Below are 24,714 nucleotides of genomic sequence, written 5' to 3'. Positions count from 1 at the left end.
CGCTTCCCTTGGATTCCCAAGATTCCTTCTTAAACTACCAAAAGGCCCTTTCTGAACTCTCATTATAAAAGTGACTAAATTTTCATGTTTCAGAAGGCCCAGTACTTATTCTCCTTCAAACACAAATTAATCCACAGCAGCTAGGCTGTCACAACACTTTCCTAAACCCTCCCTCAGCTGTAGTGGAGCAGATGATTTTAAATTAATGTCTCTAAAGGAAAAGCTATCATCTGTGATTTGAAATTCTGACTGTATAACAGGCTGTCATCAGTATGAGGTCTGCCTTTCCGCAATATACAGCAAGACACATGCTCCAGTTCAAAGCCCTCTACTTCAACATGAAGAAAACCAACACAATTTAGACAAGCTGTAAACCAGCTCTGTCACTGATTAGAACTGGTCACCATGTGGGTCCTCATTTTATATACTTACAAAATCTTGCTGAATGTCAGTGAAATCTTTTCCGTATTTTTCTAGTGCTTCCTCAAAGAGGTTTGCCTCTGAAGCAGACCACTCCTCCATCTCATCTCTGCACAGGACTGGCCCACCTTGTGGCACAAGCGCAGAGATTGCCTTGGAAATGTCATAGACATTTTTGTGCAAAGTGTCCATAGCATGGAACTACATAGTTGTAAAAGAGAAAGATACATGTCAGGGCAAGCATCTAGGGGGAAAAATGCTCAATGGTCAAACAGCAATAACAAAAATTCTGCACCAAGATTTGAGGGTGCATTGTTCTGTACCTAATACAAAGTCAATAAAAACTTGTTCCAACCTCAGACTCCCTGTAATTGTCAGCGTACAAGTCTAATGTTCACTAAGAACAGTGGGGTTTGTGGCATATCAGTAATTCCTATTTAGCTACTCACCAGCATCACCACTGTAGCACTACAGTTAAGAAAATACACAGGATAGGGACCCATTCGCCCCAGGACTGAGCAGCCCTGTTAGGTACTATCCACACATGTGAAATGAAGACAGAGGTCCAAGGGCATAGTATTGTCAAATAATCCACAAAAACTGCATATAAGAAAAATATTTAAGGGCAGCAGCATAGCCATAAAGTCCCTTCAATGGCCAGAAATCCCCAGAATATTAAAGTCAAGTCACACATCATAGCTGAGTAGGAAAAAAGAATTGCTCCCAGGAGCAATTACTCCTCAGAAAGCTGAGCTATGACTGTCTGCAACTTGTGATTTACAAGGGCTGAGAACATGTTGCGAGGGAGGAATTGGTAATAGTAAATGAAATTTTGGCTTTATTTCCTGATTTCTGCAGCTTTAATCAGGATGTTATTTGCCTTTCATCATATCAGTTTTGTGCACGTGCATAATTGATCTGCAGTGCTCTATCCTAGAATTTATTCTATATATGATTTCACATTATTCCAGTTATGAGGTGAGGCCTTGATAGCAGTTCTCTGGAGACTTAATAAATTTTATTCAAATTTTCATTAAACTAGCATAGAAGTTCAAGTTTTCCCTTTCCTGTATCTACTCACAATAATTTAGGATTATAAAATATTAACAATGTCACCACTCCTCATGTACTCTAAAATAGAGCTCACTGAAGAGAAGAACTGGATCAACTGAAATTTCTTATCTGACCACAAGCTCTTCCCCCAGACAATCTTGCCCAAGGATGCCAGTGACAGTCTGTTGTTAGGGAAGTGATGAGGAGTGGCTTCTGGCATTATAACGTTGCAGACAGGCAGATACTTATTTGCATGCTTCTCAGGACAGCTACTAAGCCCATGCAAGAGATGGGCTATGAAGCATGTCATCAGAACATTTTAATAAAACAAAACAAAAAAATAGCTCATAGACTTATCCATGATGGATCACAGGAAGCACAAGGCCAGAAAAAGTTACTTCATATGTAAATAAAGGGTTCCTTTACAAAGACAGGATCTGCTTCACAGCAGGCCACAATTACAATCCATCTGCCTCTCTTTTTGCCAACTGTTATTGCTGAGGTATTTTGTATTTCTCAAAAACCTACAGTCCTCTTAAAAAAAAAGGAAAAAAACCCACACATAACCAAAAAAACTTACCAGTGTGATGTCCCTAGAGGCTGCTGCAGCACTCATGTGCAAACTTGGCTGTCTGACAGAACTACTGCAATCTAGTGCTCGAGCAAACGTACCAACAGACCTGAAAGAAATTAAATGGAACATTAATGCAAAACAAGCATAAATATAAACACCCAAACAACACTTCTTGACATCAGTAGATTCCATTTCTCACTAACAAGGTTACATGGTTTGGCGCTAGTTCTGAGCCAGCGACTGTTCTCTTCAGATGTGGTTTGTTATTACAAACATACAGTTTGTATGACCAAAGAGGCTTAGGCTTAGGAGGGGAAACAGTGAAAGACTCAAGGATCACAAATGGGGAGTTCTGAAGTACTCTCTTATGCCTTATCTCTCAACAGACTTAAGCTTTAACAGAAACTGAGCAGAAGCAAGCTTTATGAATGACAAAGTCTCTTCCACAGCAGCAAGACTAGTGCTGCATTGTCCAAAGGTAAAGAGACAGCTGCCAAGACCAGACAGAAAAAAATGCAGTAACACAAGCTTTTTCCTAAAAGTTTCTGTAAAATTAAAAAAAAAACCAAACCATCTTTATTTTACAACTTAATATTGAATAACAAATATATATTATATAGCTGGCATAAGAATACAGCAATTCTCAAATATTTGCCAGTGCCAGCCATTCCTGCATCTGAGGTCACAACCCCCATGCTCCTCATTTTATTCCTAAAGAAATTAAGTTGGAGAAACCTTCAACAGGAAAATCAATTTCTACTCTCTTCACTGCTTGCTACACCACATGGGTGAAACACTTGTGCTCCTGCACAGTGAATTGGAGCTGAATTCCTGCGAGCAACTACCACAAAAAGCAGGTGGGTTGGGTTTTCTTCTCCACTTGTATCACTTCCCCAAACTAGTTGAGCAGACAGAGGAACAAACTAGCGCTGAGCAACACAGGAGCAGGAAAGGTAAATACTTAAGCAGTAGTTGTCATCAAATATCTAAGTTTGGCTAAAATAGAAACCAGACTCCCCCACTCAGGTTTCTGTGGAGATTCACACTTCGCCCTCTCCCTGGCCTCCCAGTCACCATCCCCATCCTGCTTCACAACTTCCCCACTCCCAGCTTTAGCTGAAGGGATACTTTTTGTGTGTGTCAGTGGCATCTTATTATAAACTGGATCACTTTGCTGATTCTGGGTAGAAGCAATTTTTATACTGATCTCCTCAGTGATCCTCATTATAGCACGCATCTTCAAGCGGCTGTATCAACAAACCCAGTGGGCAGCAGTCAACAGTGAGAAAGAACCACTAGAAGCAGCCTCACCACTAAAGCCTACACACAGTGGAAACCCCCATCACAAAGCAGCTCTACAGTCACTCTAAACCAACCCACCTGAAAACCCTCATCCACCGGGGTACTTCTACCCTTTCACTTCCTGCTGGGTCTTCCCCACGCTAACACCAGAGCACTGTGTGGCTCAGTGGCAATTTGAATCAGTCCTGCTGCAAATTAACCCAGAAAACAAAGATCTTAGCATTTTGATAGTGTCCTGTATTTCACTTGATTAGAAGCAACTATGAAGCCACAGCCTTGCCAAGAAGGGCCCCTTAAGAAGCAGGAATACCCTTTGCTGGAGATATTCCAGCTCTCCCCATCATTCCTTCATGTTTGTTCCACACTGCTCATGATGATCCTCCCGCCATTTTCATCCATTTCCCTATGTCCATCTGATCAAGTAGAATTAATCTGTTGCAGATAAATCACTTAGTTCAGCCAGTTTGACTTTACTGTTGGCACAGGTCAAGGGAAACAGCAATATATCATGTAAGCAGCACAGTAAAACTTCCAAGAGCCTAAATTTTATGGTGATTCCTTAGTGTAGCCAGAACACTATGAACTTTATGAACCTTAAAACAGTCTACACAACAAAAAGCCCATATTTAACCAATGGCAAAAATGTGTTAATGGATTCTGAACTGTGAGATTTTCTTCAATGTGGACTGTAGCTGAATTTTAATTTTAACCAGCCTGGTTTCATTCTTGGCTCCCTGTTACCGGACTCACACACAAGGCCCAAGCAGCCACACAAAGGTTTTTAAGTGCTGCAGTTCAGATTTTTTTTTTTTTTTTTTTTTTTTTTTTTTTTAATTTTGCCCAAAGTTCATCATAATGGCAAGTTTTACCTTCCAAGTACATAGAAGAATCGATGTGGGTGTGTATTTCTGAGTAGACACACACTTTTCATCTTGAGTACTTAGAACACTGCATTTCACCAGCTCCTTCATTTACATCAATTCTTTTTTATTTTTCCTCAGCATTTCCCTGAGTTTGTATCATTCAGCATGTTGAACGCATGTACTGCTATTCGATACAAACCCAGCCCCGTTGCATTGTCCAGCAGCTTCAACCAGAACTGGAGGGCTCTGTCAGGCAGACTGTTACACACAAGCTCTAGCGCTGCCTCTCTAGTGAGCATCCCATCGACTTACCCCACACGAGGCACAGCAATGCCACGCTTGGGAAAGTTCAGGAGAAATTTCAAAAGCATGGTAACTCAAGAAGGGAAAAAACAATAATCAAAAGGTGGACAGAACTATGGCCCAGTTTAACAGAGTATCTGAAATACAGGTTTAACTCTGTTTTCCAGGGCTAAAGCCCTTGGCTGAAGCAGGCACCCCTGCAAGTCAGGAGTCCACAGACAGAACAGCCAATGAGCAGAACAATCAAGACCAGCAAACAAGATACTACTAGCAGCTTGTAACTTCACACATCCCTTTCCTAACCATATTCAGTAACTTCCTCCACTGACTATAACCAGCAAAAAGGTCCAATTACCCCTCTACACATACCACTTTCCTCCCATCCAGTCCTACAAACTTAGCTGCAAGACACAAAATTTGGAGAGTGTTACCTTTTTTAAGTTTTTTCTCCCCTCCCCAAATTATTCAATCACCAATTTTTAGAAGAGCTGAAAATTTAGTACTGGCTTCTGTTCATATAAATGCATACCAATGAAAAAGCTCAAGAACACTGTTAAAAGGCAAAATTGATCAACAAAGATTGCTCTGGGCTTAAATGAAAGCACACATTTCACCATCTGTACAGATTTGCAGGGTTTTACTTTATTGTGCCTACCTATTGGAATCTAAGCATTAGAAAGCATCCGTGCTCCATCAAAAACACTTTACCAGACTTCTGAGCAAACTATTAAGAGATGTTAAAATGTCACTAGATTTGAAAAAGGGAGAAAATGGACAGAGTAATAAACTGTCAAGAATCTAATTCACTAAGCCTTCTGCATGCTGGCTGAAGTATTTGAAAAACCTCACCATGTACAGGAGAGTTTTTACATGCCATTTGCTATTCTTTTATGGAAGTGATTAAGTTGTAAATCTGAGTAGCCATGCAATTCCCAGGAAGGCATGTAAATGTCCGTCATTTCAAAATGGAGCAAGTGAATAAAGCGACTGAAACCAGTATGCATACTAATAAAGCATAAAGCACTTAAAAAGTGCTTGAAAGAGTTATTAACATTTACTTATTGAAAAGAGAGGTAAAATGCTCTTACCGTGCTACCACCAGGAACTGGTCTATTTGCTTGTCTACTAGAGGGTTAAAGGCTTCCCAAACTTTTGTTTCAAGTTTTGACTGATCTCTTCCATCATCCTCACCTGGTTCAAAAGCAAATCAGAAATGCTTGGTATGGCTGTTTTAAAATAGAAGTACTTTCTAGATTTTTTTTTTCCTCACAGTAATTTAACTGCTGACCCGTTTCAGTTACTCTGCTTCAACCAGCCACTGTAAAAATTTCATTCACTTATTTGCCATGACAATTTCAGTTTGACAGGCACAACACCACACCTCATCTGCATCAGACAATCAGATTTTCAAGCACTGGTTTAAAGGACGCATGTAATGAGAAACAGAATACATCCTTCTCCTGACTAGACAGTCTCTCTTCTGCCCCTGTGCCCAGCTACTCTTTCTCCTTTATCTTGCAGCAGCTCTAGGACACACTCCCAGCTGTTCTGAGCAGGCAAAGAGTAGCTGGTTTTCAACTTGCGTCAGTTGCTAAGGGGGAAATCATGGCATCAGACTTTTGCTTTTATATTCCTGACTCTACACAAACCAAAACACCCTGGAAAAATACAGGAGCTATTGAGACTTTTTATTTTTTTCTTTTTTCTGATCCCTTTAAAACATCTGGAGATTATCCTTCTCTGAAGGCCGTGTTGGGCTGCTGATGGAAGAGAATGCCTTTCAAGTTAGATCATCCTCACTTAGGAGGCTTGCCCAGCTGCTGAATAAATACCAGTTTCATAGGCAAGTTAAACAAGAGTCCTGACCAATTTGTTTGCCTGTTCTAACATGAGCCTAACAGTATCAGCAAAGCTCCTAAGCAAAGACAGAAGCATCTCATTGCTTTCACATCTTTTTCCATACAGCCAGGAGAATGTCTTTCCAACATGGGCCACAACTCCTGCTCTCTTAGGAGAAACATCCCAACAGACCTTTCCCCATGCGTTACACGGGTCTCGGAAAGGATCCATTAGACACCAATATTCCCCATCCCTCTCAGTTTCTCCACCCACTTTTGGATCTGTAGGATAGTGCAATGACAAATCTAGAGTTAGTTACTACTTGGTAATTAGTATCAGTTACTACTACTACTGCTTCCTCTTCCTTGGGCCAGGGTCCTCATGGTCTTACTGCTCAATGACACAGTGGGAGCAGGCTGAGGCCTCAGAACACACTCAGGCCAGCAAATTCTTCCTCCTGCCTGTTCTGCAGGTGAGAAGTCTAGGCTGGCAGCCAACACTAGGGATGGGGAGAGAGAGGGCTCTGAGGAAAAGCACCCAGCAGTAATGGGCAAATTGATGAGGGGAGACAGCATTTAACTGGCAGTAATTTGGGAGGGGCTCTTATAGGGAAGTGAGGCTTGATTAAAAACACAAAAGGCTTTATAGACGCAATGGAGATTTGTGTTTCCCATGGAAATTCTGAAATCTCTTAATAAAAGAGTACAAGCTCTGAGAGAGCCAATTAGTTCAATTTATTTCAGCAATTTTTATGATTTGGACAAATGCCCACTTAAAGACTGGTGTGAGACATAACTAGTTGTGCTTAGTGGGCAATAGCTTCAGTCACCAAGAAACTAGGCCACCGTTGTATGCATGACCTGGCAGTGGAAAGCTCCACCTCCCACACCTCTGCAGGCTGCACATATAAAAGCGGCCACATTCAACATTCAACAATTGAAATAAATAATGAAAATTACCCTCTTTTAGTAAGTCTGTTATATCTGCCTGGTATCTGTTTCCAACTCGGATCTCTCCTTTATCAGCAAGTAGGGTCTTTTGTTGAGGATCATATACTAGTGAATAAAAGAAGAAATCCTAAAAATAAAACAAAAGCAAAAAAAGTAAACAGTATTATTAGCTTTTTACTTTCAGCTTTGAGTACATACTAGCAAGCTTTTACATTTTAAGTTTGATTACTTATATATAGATTTTAAAATTGGGTGAAGAAACAATAAATGAACCGCTGGTTTTAAAACCCTACATTAAATGCTGCCACTTTCTTTTATATTGTAAGTGTAACAGCTCTCCCTCAAAACCAGCCATTCCCTTAATATACAGTCTTTGAAGCTGAACAAAGCTCCTCTTGCACAAATGAGGCTCAGAAGGGACAGAGATAATTTTTAGTAATACCAGCTGTTTCAGAACACAAAATTGCACTTTCTCATATACCAAAATAGCAGGACGAGATGCTAGTGACTTATCTGCACAAAAATATTGGTACAAGCCAAAGCATAACTTCAAGAGTGTTACCAATGAAACACCCCATAGACACAAAGCCCCAGACAACCTCTGTGGCCTCTGCTGGACTTGCTCCAGTATGTCAATGTCTCTCTCATGCTGGAATGCCCAAAGCTGGATACAGCCGTCCAGAAGTGGTCTCACAAGTGATGAACTGAGGGAATGAAATTCTTCCCTCCATCTGCTCGCTACGCCTCTGCTAAACCAGACGAGGATGTACTTGGTTTTCCCGGTCACAGAGGTGCACTGTGACCAACTTCTTGTCCACCCCCATCTAAGCTTAAATCACCGTGTTTCCTTCAGCTCATTACTGAGAGAAGGACAGCAGATTTGGCAGCAGCACTAATTAGCTGCAGGTGGCAATACATTAATTTGTTGCTTTTGTTTAAGCAGAGAAAAAAGCTAAAAAAGCTGCTTGGCTTCTGTTACCTGGGTGTGTAAAATTAAAGCAAGAATTCATACCAGAACAAGAATGTCCTGCCAGGGTGCAGAAAGAAAACAGCCAAAATTTTAACTACTTAAAGCTGCACAGTACAAGTAATTAAACTTTTCTGCATGGATAAGTACTTAACTGTAGCTATGGAGTAACACACTGGAGACCAGGTATGCTCCATGAAAGTACAGTGGGGATAAGGGGCACGAAGAGAGCTCCAATAGGTCACGAAATAAAAGACCTTTCATAACCCCTGTCCACAGCAACACTATCACCAGGGAAGAAAAGTGTTTCTGAAGAGAAACATTGGGTTACATGTTGCACCATTTTTCACATATCAGGTTTCCAGCTCATTTTCCTTTTCCCCATATTTCTGTGTCAATAGCAGGCACCCTGTTTAAACACATCTCATTTCATGCTCACCTCATTTTCCCTTTCCCTATATTTGGTATGTGTCAACTGCATGCAACAAAAATGAGGACAAAACCAGCATCAGTTTCAAGCCCTGTTCATCTTCATGAAGAGGTGGCAAGGGAAAAGAGTCTCCCAATCTGTTATACAAAGCCCGAAAAAGGAAGAATCACTCTGAGTTTCCGCAGTAACATGGCAAAAATTCTGCAGGCTAGGGCTTCTAAGGTACATACTAGTTCTCTTCCCCAGCCCTGCACATTACACACATTAATGCAAGACTGATATCACAGAGGTAAGGTTTCTCATGTTTTCTTTAAATGTGTAATGCATCCAGCATCCAATTACAGCATGTTACAATTACAGTGTTAAACATGGTAACTCTGTTTTCTGCTCCAATTTTAATAAAAATCATCATTTTTCTGGGCAGAGATCACCACCTCTGGAAGGGAGGAAAAAAGCCAGAAAAGAGCCAAGCAAGTCAAACCTGCTCCGCTAACCTAAGAAAGCTACTGCATGAAAACGTATCACCTATGCAGCACAGCACGAGAGACAAGACAGGAACTCACAGCAGTCTCCTCCAGCAGAAAACAGGCCATTTCCCCACCATGAAAACATGAACTCCAAGGGCACGAACAATCTCAAGTTATGTCACGATTAACAGGACAGAAGTTTGCAAAATGCTGTTCCAACACCCAGACAAGTCAATTGGAAGGGTTGTCTGTGGTTGGGTTTGGGGTGGTGGGATTCGATTGCATCCTACTCCCACAGGCACCAGGGTCAAATCATATCAACCTACAGACAGAAGGGAGCTTCAGAGTATATGGAAAGTAATTTATATTATAGCTGTGTAATGAAATCTGGGTCTCTTGCTCCCCATCATACACAAAGTTCAAGATATTACAATATTTTGAGAATGTATCGTTGCATAAATAAAATGTAGGTAAAGCTTTTGTCTCACAAGCCTCCAAGGTTATAAATACAGCCTTTTATTTATTCAGCTCTAAAATACACAACTCTAGGACAAAGTATATGCAGTGCAACATTAATGCTTTTCAGGCACACTGCCCAGCAAATACACAAACCAAACACTGTAGTATAAACAACACAGTAGGCCCCAAGGAAGGCCAATTCTACTGGCAATTCCTGTTAAGTCTTTCTTGGCCAGGGAAAGTCATTCATTGTGGAAGGGTCTTCTCCCATGGTATTTGACTGTGACATGCTCTATTGCTTATTTTTATTGATTATCACTATGAATTTTCTCTACAAAGTAAACTCCATCCTTCTCTACCAGTCTCAGGTCATATTCTTATATCTTACCCAGTTTTGTCTCGAAGCAAGCATGTTTAATGAAAAAAAATAAAAGCCTCTCAGCTCTTGTCGCTAACCAGAGCCTCCTCAACAGTGGAAAGATGGAAGTTTAGGGGCTAAGCGTGAATACCAGACAGGCTGCAATCCCCAGAGGTAATACAATACTAGTACCATCATCTTCCATAGAAGCACGAAACTCAGCTCACGCAACGAGTGGGATTTCTGAAAACATTATTAAATGTCAGTTTAGTGCCAATGCAAACTATAATCTAAGGAACAAAGCAGATCCTTGCATACTCTTGCATGTGTGAACTCCTGATCACCACTACATAATAAGAACAATTTTTCAGAAGGGTTTCACAAGAAGTGCAATGTTCAGGACAAAATAACATGGCTCTTAAAAATCCTCCATGTTCATTTTAGCTGTGAAAACTGCATATGCTGAGTTTGCAACAGTGAAGAAAAAGACTTGTCTCTTTTAATTTCAGATCCCAGACAACACCCAACAGGTTTGGAAAGATTAAAATGACCTGCCAAGAGTTAAAATTAAACCATGACTTTCTACTTCTCCAAAGTGTTAGACAGACACGCAATCTCAGAGCTTCCCTACCCAAACTCCTAAGCCACCTAAGCTATAGCCAAAAACCAAAGCCACAAAGAAATTGCAGTAGAGCTGGAGAACAGGCTCAAAGTACAGTACAGAAATAATGGTTATTTCATAACAGCTTGCAAACTTATTTTCATGAAGTCAGTGTGGGTGAGAGGGGAAATGGATTTTAACTAGAGAGCACTTTATTTTTAGGGGGGATACCAAAAGGAATGGAAACATCAGACATCTGCCCAGCAGGCAAAATTCACACAAGCCTCTGGATATATCTGAGCAGAGGAGTAAAATAGATGGTACATATAGTTTCCTGCAACATAGAGAAATCAAATGCTTTTGCCATAACTGACTATGCCCTTCTCTTGATCTCCATGGGAATTCAGTATCTACAGGAAATTCAGGTTTTCGAGTTGTTTTTTCCCTTTTTCTTCCCATTCCTTACTCCTGCTACAAACCCAATTTTGCCAGGCACAGTAAAAATGTCAATGCTGGTCCCCTTCAGCTTCCTCTCCAAATGTAATGGAGCAATCCTCCTGAGGAAGATGACAGAGAAAGGGTGGAAGGAGGAAAACAGATAACACAAACGTAATTTTGTTATGCTTACTAGCTCCTTAGAATTTTCCATCTGCATGTTTAACCTCCTTTGAGGCAGACAGCCTCGGGCTGAAAACCTGCTTTTAGTGGTCATAACATATAAGAAACCAAACAACAAATATCCTAAACCCGCTTAGGCTTTATTGACAAAAGCCACGTTAAAAAAAAACACCAAAAAAAAAAAAAAAGAAAAAAAAAAAAGAAAAACAAACAAACCAACCCACAAAAAACCCCCACAAAAAACAAAAAAAACCAACCCAAAAACAAATAAACAAAAAAAAAAACCCAAACACACACACACACAAAAAAAAAACCCCCACCAAAACCAAAACAAAAACCAAAACCAAAAACCAACAAACCCTGAAACATTTTGAAAGCAAAGAATGGATCAAGAACGGGGACGGGGGAAAGGAACAGTTCATAACAATACCATTCACCAGACAACAACTACCTCCTTTTTAATCTCTTTACCCTCCACCCAAGCACATTTGTGTTCCTGAGCTTTTAATTTCTTTACCATCTGTCCAAGTTAGTTTGCACCACAGCAAAATACCATGCTAAGTGACAGGACACATTCAGGGAACTCTCTCATTCTGTGAAATCTCTAAGTGCCTGCTCAGTTTTAAAAATAACCTGCATCACTCATCTTGCATTTTTAGAGTTCAAAACCATGAAAAAAGAAATTTCTTTCTATTCCTACATCTGCAACTGAGCAGTTGCATGATTAGAGGAAGCCAGCTCCCTTCTCTGTCTCAAGGTACCTACCTGTAACATTAGCGATAATAAAAATGTGTTGGGAGCAACTGAGAATAAACACTACTTAAAAGTTGGATACTAGTAAATCAAAAATAATTTCAGTTTAAATCTTTCTTTCAATGTGGCAATCCTGGGCTGCTAGCTGGTTACAAGCATTTCTGAATACAATGTCCCTTGTTTTTCGCATTCCAAAGAGAGACCTGACTATTTAATCTCTGTGCTTTAAAATTCTCTTAAACCAGAATATCAGATTAAATTAATCTTATGCTTAAATAAATATTAAAGAAAGCTAAAAAGACATTTAAAAAGAAGGGCCAACTATGAGACAGAGACTACAGTACATTCCTTGCAAAAAATTATGTTTTCTCCTTTTTTCTTAAAGGCTGGTGATGACTGTTACCCTACTGTTTTTAATTACAAGATTTCCTCTTTTGTATAACATTTTAATGTTTTCAAATGCAAATGTAATGCTTGCAGATGTATTCAGCTACTGCATCACCCACCCTGTCTCATCTGAGGCATGAGGCTTCAGGTTTGAACTCTGAGGCTGCCAGGAACAAGTAGGGCTCTCTTTACAGAAGGACAGGCAGCCTAAAGTCACAAGGATGTAAACAACAGGTCTGGCCTTTAGATCTACAGAGTTCTGCATCAGAATGAAGGAAGCCTAAAGCTTCCCACTGCCAATGCCCAGTATGTGTAGAAATAAAAGAACCACCTTCTTTTAGAAAACTTGCAAAAAGCCACCAATCCTAGATTGTGCCAGAATAAACTACTCAAGGTTGACAATTCAGAAAATAGTCCATACCTCCCGTTCCAGATAGGATTTAAGGGATTCTGTCTCATTTAACAGAGTAACGCTGCATTTGCCTCTAAAAAAAGAGAAACACATTTTATGAAAAAACATCTTAAATGCTCATGTGATTCTCACAAGATGGTATTACTGAAGTTGTAAACATAATTTAATCTTACACTGAAGAATACTTTAGTACTAATACTACTACTAATAATAACAATAATAATAACAATAATAATAATAATGCACTAGAAGAAAGTAGTCATTACCTAATGTGTGTGGCTGGCAGAGATTCTAGCTGTCGTGAGAGAAACAACTCACGATGTCGTAGCTGATGCTTCTGTTTCTCTGGTAAATCAACCATTTCTGGATTTTCCATCTCTTCTTCCATTTCTCCTAGTCACAAAGAGACAAAATTGATCATCAAGAACAGTGGAAGTATTTATTCTGAGCCAAACAGGATGAGTTGCTCCAAAACTCCTTTGCTAAATAATTCACATTATTTAGATTAAATCTAACTTCACCTGAATCCACATTTCAGCCAAGTGAATAATTAGATAATTAGTATAAATCCTTTAAATGATGCCTGTGAAGAATTGTATTGGGATCAAAGCATTCCAGGTACACACAGGTCATACTGGCTCACCAAGCTGAAAGTCACATACATCTGCTACCAAGAGACAAGTTCTGAAGAGAGCTGCTCTTGGAGACCCCATCACTGCTCTGACAGATTCATCAGGAAGAAGCTGACACATGACGACTGAGGCAGTAAAAGTGCTATCTTTCCTCTTTGCCAAACATCAGCTATCTTACACCCTACTCCTCTTTTAGGATATCACAGACTCTTCCATCCTGACTTCAACAGCTTTTGCAGGAAATGCCCCCTGAAAAGGTTAGTTTATTTATTTAGCATATTTTATTCTCTTCACCCCAACCACAGCCAATAGATCACAGCACAGGACCGAATGCCTAAGGCCAGTCTTCCAAGCCACTCTACCCTACCATACCATACACATTTGAATGCCATGCTGCTGCATTTCAGAAGCTTGCTTTAACCTGGTGTCAGGATCCACCATGTCTGTCTTAGAGCTAGCCAAGCTCCATCCAACCAATGTTTAAATGAATGCCAAAGTAAATATATGAAATCACATCCACCCAACACACAACTGATCCAAAACATCTTGAGGTACCTTTCTTGTAAGAAATAAACTGTTACTATATTTTGTGTATTAGCAAGTACCCTCTCAATTATGCAAGACAAAGCTGTAAAAGGCAAAACACCCCCTTCAAAAAAACTCCAACCCTCCCCCCCAAAAACTGCGCAAAGCTTCCTCACGATGAAAGACTTCAAAAGAACACACCAAGCCTTCTCCTTCCCTAAGAAATTAAGGCAGTTACTGTATTTTCTGAAACCACAGAAAAGTTTCCCAGACTGTAGTAGAACGAGCTGTAAAGTCTCATATATGAATCGTAAAACTCTAATTTTACAGCAGCAGTACTCTCAAAGAACAGACTTATGCCTGCAGCTTAATCCAACAGTTGTTGCCAAGAAACATTTCTAGTCAGAAACAGAGTCAGGCACATATATAAATTATGATTTATATACCCTTAAGATTAGTTAACTATAATCCTCATAGTTATCCCAAAATAAAGCAAACAGAAAGGAGAGATCTCCATTTTATAAAACACTAAAATTGCACTCAGTTTTCAATAGGCCACCACTACACTGAAGGGGGTGACATAAAATTATGTACCCTTCAGGTTCCCCACAATTTATCACTCTTTTACTGTCCTGGAAAAAGACCTGTGGTTTATATGCCCCTCAGGTAAGCTGCTCCAGAAAGGAAGGAAAAAAAATAGTAGCATAATTAAACCCGACTGCAACATACAATAGCTCTTATACCACATGAGCTGTTAAGCATACAGCAGTATGCACTTACATTTTAATATTTTCCTAGGAAACAGAACACCAAATTTACATTTGTGCCACAGTTTCATGGTTCTGCAATTTATTTACTGAAGTGGATTCTGTTTTAGTTGAAAATTAATATTGTGGCTGCTGAACTACACTATAAATATACCAGCAGTAATCCACGAACCAGTCAGTATAAGTTCCAAGGTAGCTTGCCTAAAAACCGAAGGATACACAAATGAAAAGGCATTCATGCCTGCGCTTACAACAGTTCTGGATAATGAGACTAGTGCACTGTGTAATGCAGGAAAATAATACAAAGAGCAACCTAAAATACTTAACATCTTCAATATATTTAATAACCTAGAGGGGTTTTTTTAAATTACATTTAAAGAAAAAAAATATATAGCAACCACTTTGTGCCAATCAAATCTCCGAGCAAAATGAAACCACCCAGCACAACCAAGCTAACCTTGGGAACTGCATCCCTTCAGGTAGGCTCATCTTCCAACTAGTGTTTTATTTATGTGTCTAGCTTTTGTAATAAAATAAGGAAGGTGGGAAGCATGCGTTCTCTTCTTATGGCAGCTCTGCTATGCACAGCCTTTCAAAATAAAAACGCACAATACTTTCTTTCTGAAAAACATTAAAGACATTTCTACAGGTAACAAACAACTCCCCCCACACTCAGAAGCAGAACTGTCATAGTTCTCAAAGACAGATGTAGGAATATTTCAAGAAACGACACAAACAAATCTACACAAGCATCTTCCCTCCTTTTTCGCAGCCATGATTTAGTACTGAAGAGAATGAATCTAGCAAATGCATTTGGAATCAAGGGAAGATGGAGAGAATACAGGACTGGATCCAGTACAGGCCCTGAGAAATAAGGACCACAGTCTTAAAAAAATATAAATATATATATATAAAAATATATAAGAAATCTTTTCAGAAAGACTTGCCTGCGTTTTTTACAGTACTGCAGAATAAGTGGTATGGGAATACAGAAGGGGCAGTATATTGGGACTTCAATCCTCTTACAAAGCTCTACTTCAAAATTAATCTCTCTGCTTGATAGATGCACTTGTGCAGATTTAAAACTAAACATTTAGTCTTAATACAAACAGTAATATATCAGCTATGTAGAAGTAGCCAGTGGAATGCTGCAAGGAGTGTATTAGATTAAATATTATTTGATATTTGATAACAGAATCATTAATAGCGCATTAAACAAAGCTTGAAGATGACTTATATTGGGAACAAGAGACAGGCAGATTGGACACAAACAGCAAGACTTGTGTGAAAGCTAACATGTATGGGAAAAAATAATTAGAAAGAGTAAACTTGGAGTTGACAGAAGAAACCCAAGAGGCAGTAACTGTAATTTAAAATGGCTGGGTGTGTGAGATGTGAAATTAAACATCAATATTTGCTAGACACTAGAAAGAAAAGCAATTTGCTATAGATCAGATTGGGCTCTACAACAGAGGTAAAAAGCACCAGCCCTTTCTCTGCATTCTGGGTGTCATACATGGCAGAATTCGGAAACGCACGAAGGCAAACGAGGTACAGAAATTAGGTTTAGAGAGCACAGTAGGTTGTCCAGCTTGGTAGACAGTCTGTAGTAACAGAAGAATTAGTTAGCAAGGTTATCTATCACTAAGGAAAAATGTAAAGAGAAAAAGAAAAAAAAAAATGGGGTCAGAACATTGGGAAACACAGTAAAGCCAGTGCTAGTGACCTGCGTAACAGTTCCTTTGGCAGCAAGGGAAGCTTCAACTTGAACAGCTCAACTAAGCAGCTTGGAAGGACATTACAGAAGCGCTGCATTTGACAAAATGAACAATACACTACCACATTCCTTCTCCCAGGTCCAGTTCCAAATGGTCTGTATTAAGCCTCAGCCTTATTAATTTTCTCCCTACCAAAAAACCAGATATTGAATCCTAGCTATAGAACATATCATGAAACTTTTAACTAACAGAAATCCTTATACCTTGACACTTCAGAAGGAATTTGTGACATTATCAAGATATCACACTACAATCCCTTCCAATATGTCTTGTGATCATCTTTTGCAGCCATGGCCGTGATAGGTAGCATACAGAGCAAACAGACACCATTTGGGGCACTTAGCTCAGCTTTCCTCGCTGCACCAACCACAGAAGAGAAAAAACAGTTTCCTCCTCTCAGTAACAGAGCCAAAGTGTCATTAGTAGATTAATGAATTTGACTCCTCTTAAATCTCCATATGTGGTGTTGGGAGAAAACAGAGAAAGGGAATAAAATGGAAGAAATTAATAAAAAGAACTAATTTGTGAAGCTATTGCCAAGCTGCATCTAAAGTTAAAACACAATACCACCCAAACAAACCTCAAACTCAACAGACCGCCTACCTGTTTAGGCACAGAGGTCTCATGGACTGATTGAGCAATGACACTTCACTGCAGCAAGACATATTTTTAGAAGCTTTGGCACTTAGAAAACCATGCTGCCATGTGCGCCTGGCACCCAAACATCAGCTGCTGAAAACTAACCATAAACCCACCAAACTGGCCGGCAATAACTAATCAGTTCTCCAATCACTACCAACTAGTCACTCATTGTTTTACGAATCAGGATAAACATTTTCAAATGAAGCAAAAACTGCGGTCATAAGACAGATCACAACCATCTGGAGATGGTTGGGGGTGGATCGTTAGAAGGGAGGATAGGAGGTTGTATTCCTGCTGTTGGAATACTTCTAGTTAATTATATAAGACATTATATAGAAACTATATATATACAAAAAATATATAGTCACAGCATCCAACAATTGCTTGAGGAGTAAGCCATCTTTCTCATTTCTCTTCCCTCAAGTTCTGCCTGCAATCTTGTTTGCATACAACATCTATCTTAAACTACTCCAAAGTCTCTGGACAAGGACACTGGACAGTCTCCTACTGGCGAAGCAGGTTCATTTCAGAAAGAGGTGGAGAAATTCCCTAGAATAATTTGTGAGGTCATTAAAGAGACTTATGGATAAAAAGAGCTAACAATGTATGGAAGCCTTTATAAAGCTGAAAGATTTATAGGACAGCTCAGACAAGCTTTATATCATATGATAAAAATAGTAAGATCACAGATCAAATCCAAGAATCAGGTTGCATACATCAGGTACTAATTTACAGTCACCAACTATAAAATAAGGTGCTTCCAACTCATTTCTCTTTATAAAGAGTTATGAGAAAAGACAAGGTATCTCAGACTTGTCTGTTTCAGATATCTGATGGATTATACAAGCTAAAGCATAAGTGGGTTTTGCTTTGGGTTTGGTTTTTTTTCTCCCCTTTAAATTTGCAGCATTCATTTCACAATCACATCTTTTTCCTTCCTTTATTGTAATATTACAAAATATACATATACTTTTCCCATTCATGCTCTGGCCATATCTTGCCACTACTTGGGCTCTCCCCGCACTGATCTCAACAGTAGGTCTAAAATAAAGGCATCTTAAACAGAAGACTGTGTGAATCCAGAAATGTCTGCAGTCAGAAAGCTCCATTAATCAGCTGAACAAAGGCAGTTAAAAGATCAGCGATGCAGATACGTACATCTACTGCAAATGCATCAAAATGAGGCAACAGGAGACTTTATGGAAATGAACTCAAAGTCAGTGACAGTGCCAAGTATCTGTACTAGAATCTTAACATCCACAAAATTTCATTTCATTATATCATGCAGGTTGTAGATGGCATTTTTTTCAGAATAAAGAATTAACACTGCCCAAAAGCTTAATTTTATTCTCTTCTCCCTGCTTAAGAAGAACGGAAGCCACACAACAGCACATCTATCTAAATAAAGGAAAGCCATTTAGAAGCAATTTTATTCCGCAACAGAAAGAAACATACTGGAAAAAAATGTTAGTTACTAATGAAATTTACACTAAGAGACAGCCTTCGTTGTCTCTGGTGGCTCTATTAATAGGATTGCGCTATAGAAGAAATTTACTGTCTTTCAAACACGTATGAATATGAACAATGGTTTACTTGTTTGCATTAAAAGAAACCTTTCAATTTCTTACCACAAAAAAAAACCCCAAAAAACAACAAACCAAAAAACATCAGCCTTTGCAGGTTCAAAGAGTATTTATATGAGTTCAAATATTTTCCATTTTCAGCCTCAGACATGCGTTTCTTTGAACCATTCTGACCTGCTTCCTTTACTAAATCTAGTGAAGTGAGACACAGACGAAGGAATCAATAGTCATGTTATTTATGGTGAAGCTTCTACTAAGCTTCAGTATTCTCTGATAATACTGCGCACTGAAGAGGTACCAAAAAAGCTTTGCTACCACAGTCTGGCAACACAGCCAAATGTCATCTCAATGCCATGTGACTTTTCTCCCAAGGTATGGTTGCAATGGAGAGACTCATTTGGACTTGAATCTACAACACGAAACATTCAAATTTATCAACAAGGGGCTAGTTTTGCTGCATGCTTTCCCCAATGGCACTACAGCACTGAGAATATAGCAAGACAATACTGTTAAAACTGAGTACCTGATTTAATCTGATTTAATCAATCCCCATACAGTACAACTATGTAGATCTCTATTACATATGCATCACAGTCTATTCATACATACACCAAAAAGCACATTAAAAGACAATGCTGCTTGGCAGCCAAGTCATAATTTTGACATGCTCAGATCTTATTGATTCTTTTTCATTAATGTATGTGCCTTGAATTACAAGGATTGATATGGTTGTCCATGCTTTTTGCTGAATTTTAAGCAATCTGAACTCCACTATTTAGAAGTAAAAACAGTTTAGTAACTCCACCTGCTTAGTCTTTTTCTCCCTTTAAACATGTCTGGTTTCATAACTGTTTTGTTAGCACTGTGTCCATCATTTTGCAAGAATGGGACAACAGAGATGCTGAATTGGCAGAGGAAGGTGTAATGAAACTAAATCTAATCCTCACTGGCAACTAAAATGGAGTCAAACTTGCTGGAAGCACCCTAGATCGAGTGCCCAACATCACGTAGCATGTTGCACTATTTCTTCTCTGAAGACAGATACTCTCCGTGAGAGCCAGCTAGTGTGCCCTGCTCTCCTCCTTTCTAATTTATAATGTACAGATCTACAGCAGCTTCTTAGGTATTGGGGGTGGGGAGGTCGGGGGTGGAATTTGTGGGGTTTTTTTTTAAACCATCCGAATTTTTTTTGCAGCCTTACAGATTTATATAGGCAAGCATCTAATCTGTACTGACACAGCACTATTTTTTGTATGCACTTTCTAGCATTTTAAAACAGTTTGTATAATTGAAAGAGAATTGTAAATGCTAAGTTTTTGTTGAGAGCTAAGTTTCCATCTCTACTCAGCGAGGTATCTCACATGCCTCTGATCCACTTGGGAGAGGAGTAAATGCCAACACAAGTTAACAAAACATTCTGCAAAATGATAAAAAGCAAGAAATTAGTTACGCAGCACACAGGCAAGGGAGGCTGATGCAAGGTAGCACGAACAGCTCCCTGAATTTTATGATAGTTTAATTTCATGCTTTTTAATTGATTTTTTAAGTAACTACAGCATTCAAAAAAAGTTTTCAAGTCTCATCTCAGCGCAGCCTTTCTTTTTTTCCTAACAAAAGGACTCAAAAGATTCAAAATACTGAAATCATGTCCTGAAATTCAGTGCTTTTAAAGTGTGCATACTGATGAAAGTTATGTCACTACAAATAGTGACATAATGTTGGAATTTAAAGAGAATTTCTGTTAGCAAAGTTTCAAGTCGGTTTCCTATGATCAGTCTATCTACTCATAAAAAAAGTTTTAATTTTTTTTTGGGGGGGTGGGGTGTGTTTGTTTTGTTTCTTTTTTAATCTACTAACCAAACTAAGTAATTAATGAGAAGTACTATATGAGACAGGGAAAATACTTCTCATCCCCAAAATGAAGAAATTCACTTCTGTGAAGCAAGTCAGATGACTTTACTGAGCCCTAACTGAAAATTTATGTCCTGTCTGAGAATAATAAGGACATTTACGAATAATAATACTGATACTTGTAATTGTAACATCAAAGTTCTATCCAAGTTTGGCAATTTTGTGTAGAAGAAATCTAAAAACAAACAAGCTTACTTGCATGTTTGTCTGCCAATACAATAAGTGTACTTGATATGTCTCTTCTTCTGTAGAAGCATACCACCTTTGCTTCCACATTTCCATTGGCAGTCTGAAACAGGAAAAAAGAAACATTGAGCACAAATCAAGAACTGAACTGTATGTGCACCAAACTAGAAACATCATACATAATGTGGAATTTTGTACAAAAGCTACATAGCTCTTGTACTTTCTACCTTCTAACACCCTCCAGCTGCACACACTTAATCTAACAACACACAGACTCTGGTGTGATCCATTCCAGGGTAGGGAAACAAAGTTTGGCCTTTCCCTCCCAATTGTTTCTGTGGGATCACTATTTTCAGCAGTTACAGTGGCAAGAAATACCACTTACCTGCAGTTACAACGTATTTACATGCCACTTTGGTACTTTTCAGGTAAGGCCTACATTATGTTGAACTCAAAAGCATTTTTAAAATCCTAATAAAAAAAAAGCTGTGAAACGTAACAACAGAATTCACGTTTATGCTGTTCTCCAAGCTCTGTAGGACAGTAGGAAAGCAAAAGAACCCGGCCATTATTACTTTCACAAAAGGTTTTCTTTCCCTGATAGCACTGGCAAGCTAAACAATGACCAACACTAAAAAAATCATTCAAAAAGGAGAACCAAGGAAGCTGTACTAGGAAATAAACTCTGCACCACTGACAACATACAGAAAGGTCTGAACTTTTGAAAGGTTTGGGATTTTTTTCCTAAATCTCTTAAAATGTGATCATCAATCACTCGTAAGATGGCACCTGCCAAACTGTGAAAGTGCATTTATACAAACTCTAGGGAAAATATACCTACTGGTTTGTAACAGCCCCAGCCAACGTACTGCCTCTAAAATAAATCAGAAAATAATGAAAATGTCACTTCAAGGAGTTGTATTGTACTACTGACGAGGCCTTGAAGAAACTAGAAGTTTGATGCTAAGATGTGAATGGAGGAAAAGTTTCATTTTTTATACTATGAGTATTCTAACACAAAGAAAGAAAAGGGAAAAAAAAACCCAAAACAAAAAACCAACCAACCAAAAAACCCCAATGAAACCAACAAAAAACCCACAACAATCAACACAAATATTTGCCCTTGCAGCCTAACAGTTTTTGGTACAGAGCCTGAGGAACTTCTTCCCTTTTTTGTTAAATAATTCAGAACTTTTGAATTTTGAGGAACCAAAACACAAAGGCAGGAGCCATCTTGTTAAAACACAGATAGCTACAATGTAGAATTCTGTGTTTCGTTTAATTGCCCAGGCTTCATTTACACTCAGTGAAAAAAAGGTAACTCAAGATACACAATTCACTTCAACCTGAAAGACTTATTTCAAAGTATGAATCAGGGAAACTACAGCTCAAGCAAGAGTTGCACCAAGATGAGAGATCCAGGCTGAAAGTTCTTCTTTTCAAAGGGGGGGGAAATGAAGAGGGAAAAACAACTCTCTCCTAGAAAGTGACCTGCACCCTGTAACTTGTGGAATATAACTATTGATAACCTCATGGCTATGGATCCACTGGGAACACTTTAAGAACTTGCTCTTGTTTCATTAACGGAGGAGAGACAAAAGTATTTCTGCAAAAGACCTCCACTAAAAAGCAGGGGTTACAAAGATATCCTAGCCTTCAGGTTCTGTCTTTGTCATTATATTGATGCATTTTCTCTTCCAAGTAGCTGTTTTAGAAAGACCTATGTTTCCATCACTGGTGGCTGAAGAAAAAGACCTAATTTTACTCAGTTAATTTAAATTCAAATCCAAACCAGCGATGTCATATTCCTTCAGGGGCAGGGAGAGACTGCAATGGACATGCTGGTACTAAACTTGAGAAAGCGGCATGTTTAGGATACAGCTAACAACTTCAGAACACTCTTCCCCCTCTTAACTAGGTAAAATTTCAGCATCGAGGACTTCAGCTGGCTTCCCACATACAAGCTACCATGCTTCCCTTTTAGATCCAATAAATAGGAAATTTGGCAGATGAAATAATACACCGGCCCAAAGGACAACCAGCAAAGACAAAGTCTGAGGAAGCAGATAATAGCTCCCAACCTTCCTGTTGAACAAGTCTCCCCAACAGAGATCAAATTACAAAGCTCTCCATCCTCTAGGCAAACTATTATCTTCATATCGCATGATCCTGGCACAGGATTGAAGAACTGCAGAAATCTCCTGCCCTACAGCTGGGCATAACCACCTTGAGAATGACCTACCACTGACACGCAGTCCTTTCGTACCAAAGGAGAACAATCCAGCAGGTCTCAAAGCATTCCAGAAAACTATTAGAACAAAAGTATTTTTAAGCTTCTAATTACCAGAAAACTGCTAAAGAATTGTTTTGATTTTAATCAAATCGAACAGATCATAAATTCAATTAACTTCAAAGACTTGATGGAAAAACTTGTTTACCTTATTGAGCTCTTCTATTCTTCGTATTAAATACGGGTTACTTGAAGAATTTTCGAAGTAGACATAATCTGACAAAAAGAAAAAAAGCTCTTTAAAATATGAACTGCTAAAAAAATTGAATCAAAACCTCACATGCATACCTGTTAGAGACACCACAGCAAATTCATTTCTTGGAACAACCAGTATTTCAAATGTTCCTATGAAATCCAGGATTGTAAGAAAGGAAATAAAAACCCCACGCCAGTATAAGGAACATTTATTAGTGCAATCTGAAGGCAATAAACTCACTTTCAGGGGAAAAAAAAATTCGATGCTCTACCACCAGCCTTGAAAGCAAATCATATGATCTTCATTCTCTCTCTGATCAGATTATTTCCACTTTGATCACACTGTTGTCTTTACTTGCTTCCTCTTATCAAAACCCAGCCACTTCTCACCAGCAATACACATGATCTTTCCTTTTCCACTCCAGCTCATCTTACACACATTGCCCATTTACTTAGAGTACAAACAGTTTCATTCTTTCTTTCTCCTTTATCTTTTTCCCTACTTCCTGGTCTTTTACACCAATGTAATCCCAGAATACTCTCAACAAAAGTCCGTATAGTAAACCAAACAGGTCCGTAATATTAATATTGTCAAGCAGGAGATACATATATATATATACACATACATATAAATTATTTGGTATTACTGAGCTCCAAGCTTAAACATTCCTTTTTACAGGTAAGGAAATGGAATCTCAAGAGTCCTGAATAGACTTGGCCTTTACCTCCCAATACTCCAGAAGCCAAACCCTAAGCCTTAAGTGAGGCAAAAAAGAGGCCTGAATTCACCTCCCTGCTGCAGCCACACACCCTCAGGCGCTGACCTTGCATGCAGATCCAACAACTATTCCTTCAAGACTATCATCTACTAAATTCAAGACAATTTCCCTTCAGATTTCCCAGCTCATTCATGTTTGGAGTGAAAACAAAGCTATGGAAAGACCTATAGCTCCTGGGCATGACTTCTTCTGCAATGAAGACATCAGCGTGATGCTCCAATGATGAATGGGTTTTTAGCGGTGCTTGCCTTTTGTAAATGGAGACAACTACTGATGCTGTTAGCATCAATCTCCTCAAAATGCTTGTTAAAAGGGCAGCTGGTATCAGAGATATTCTGACCATCTCCCCAGTCCAGAGGAAGGAAGACACCCCCATAGGCCTCTGCTCCTGAAGACCTGTACCATGAGTTAACCATTCCCCTCTTATCCTCAGGGTGTCCAGGGAGATACCAGAGCATTCACGCATCATGTCCTGCAGCAGCCCTTCAAATTCCCCAGGTCGAGCTGCTCAAGCTCCTGACACTGAGATTCTGAGACTACTGCTTTAGCTCCCGTTATCTGTAGGTGTCCCTGGAGTTAACAGGCCAAGCTACCTGCTATGTGAGACACAGGAGCACAACAGCGACGGCTGGGCCAGTGACCCAGCAGGAACTGCAGCTTGCCCGACCTG

The 24,714-nt window shown here is 39.2% G+C and overlaps 1 protein-coding gene across 5 annotated transcripts in view; it reads right to left on the bottom strand.

The window, feature by feature from the left end:
• MTA1 (metastasis associated 1) overlaps window positions 1-24,714 on the bottom strand; it is an 82,241-nt gene that overhangs the window by 42,737 nt on the left and 14,790 nt on the right. For all 5 annotated transcript variants that reach the window (XM_030493570.1, XM_030493572.1, XM_030493573.2 and 2 more), the window contains exons 2-9: window positions 23,219-23,286; window positions 20,790-20,883; window positions 13,023-13,149; window positions 12,766-12,829; window positions 7,314-7,431; window positions 5,604-5,706; window positions 2,054-2,153; window positions 433-621 (exon numbers count right to left, since the gene is read on the bottom strand). In XM_030493570.1, coding sequence (XP_030349430.1) covers window positions 433-621; window positions 2,054-2,153; window positions 5,604-5,706; window positions 7,314-7,431; window positions 12,766-12,829; window positions 13,023-13,149; window positions 20,790-20,883; window positions 23,219-23,286 — 863 coding nt within the window. The remainder of the gene's footprint in view (window positions 1-432; window positions 622-2,053; window positions 2,154-5,603; window positions 5,707-7,313; window positions 7,432-12,765; window positions 12,830-13,022; window positions 13,150-20,789; window positions 20,884-23,218; window positions 23,287-24,714) is intronic.

This window comes from Strigops habroptila, chromosome 8 (assembly GCF_004027225.2).
Source record: "Strigops habroptila isolate Jane chromosome 8, bStrHab1.2.pri, whole genome shotgun sequence".
In the NCBI taxonomy this organism is placed as follows: domain Eukaryota; kingdom Metazoa; phylum Chordata; class Aves; order Psittaciformes; family Psittacidae; genus Strigops; species Strigops habroptila.
This window is presented reverse-complemented; position numbering and strand designations above follow the sequence as displayed.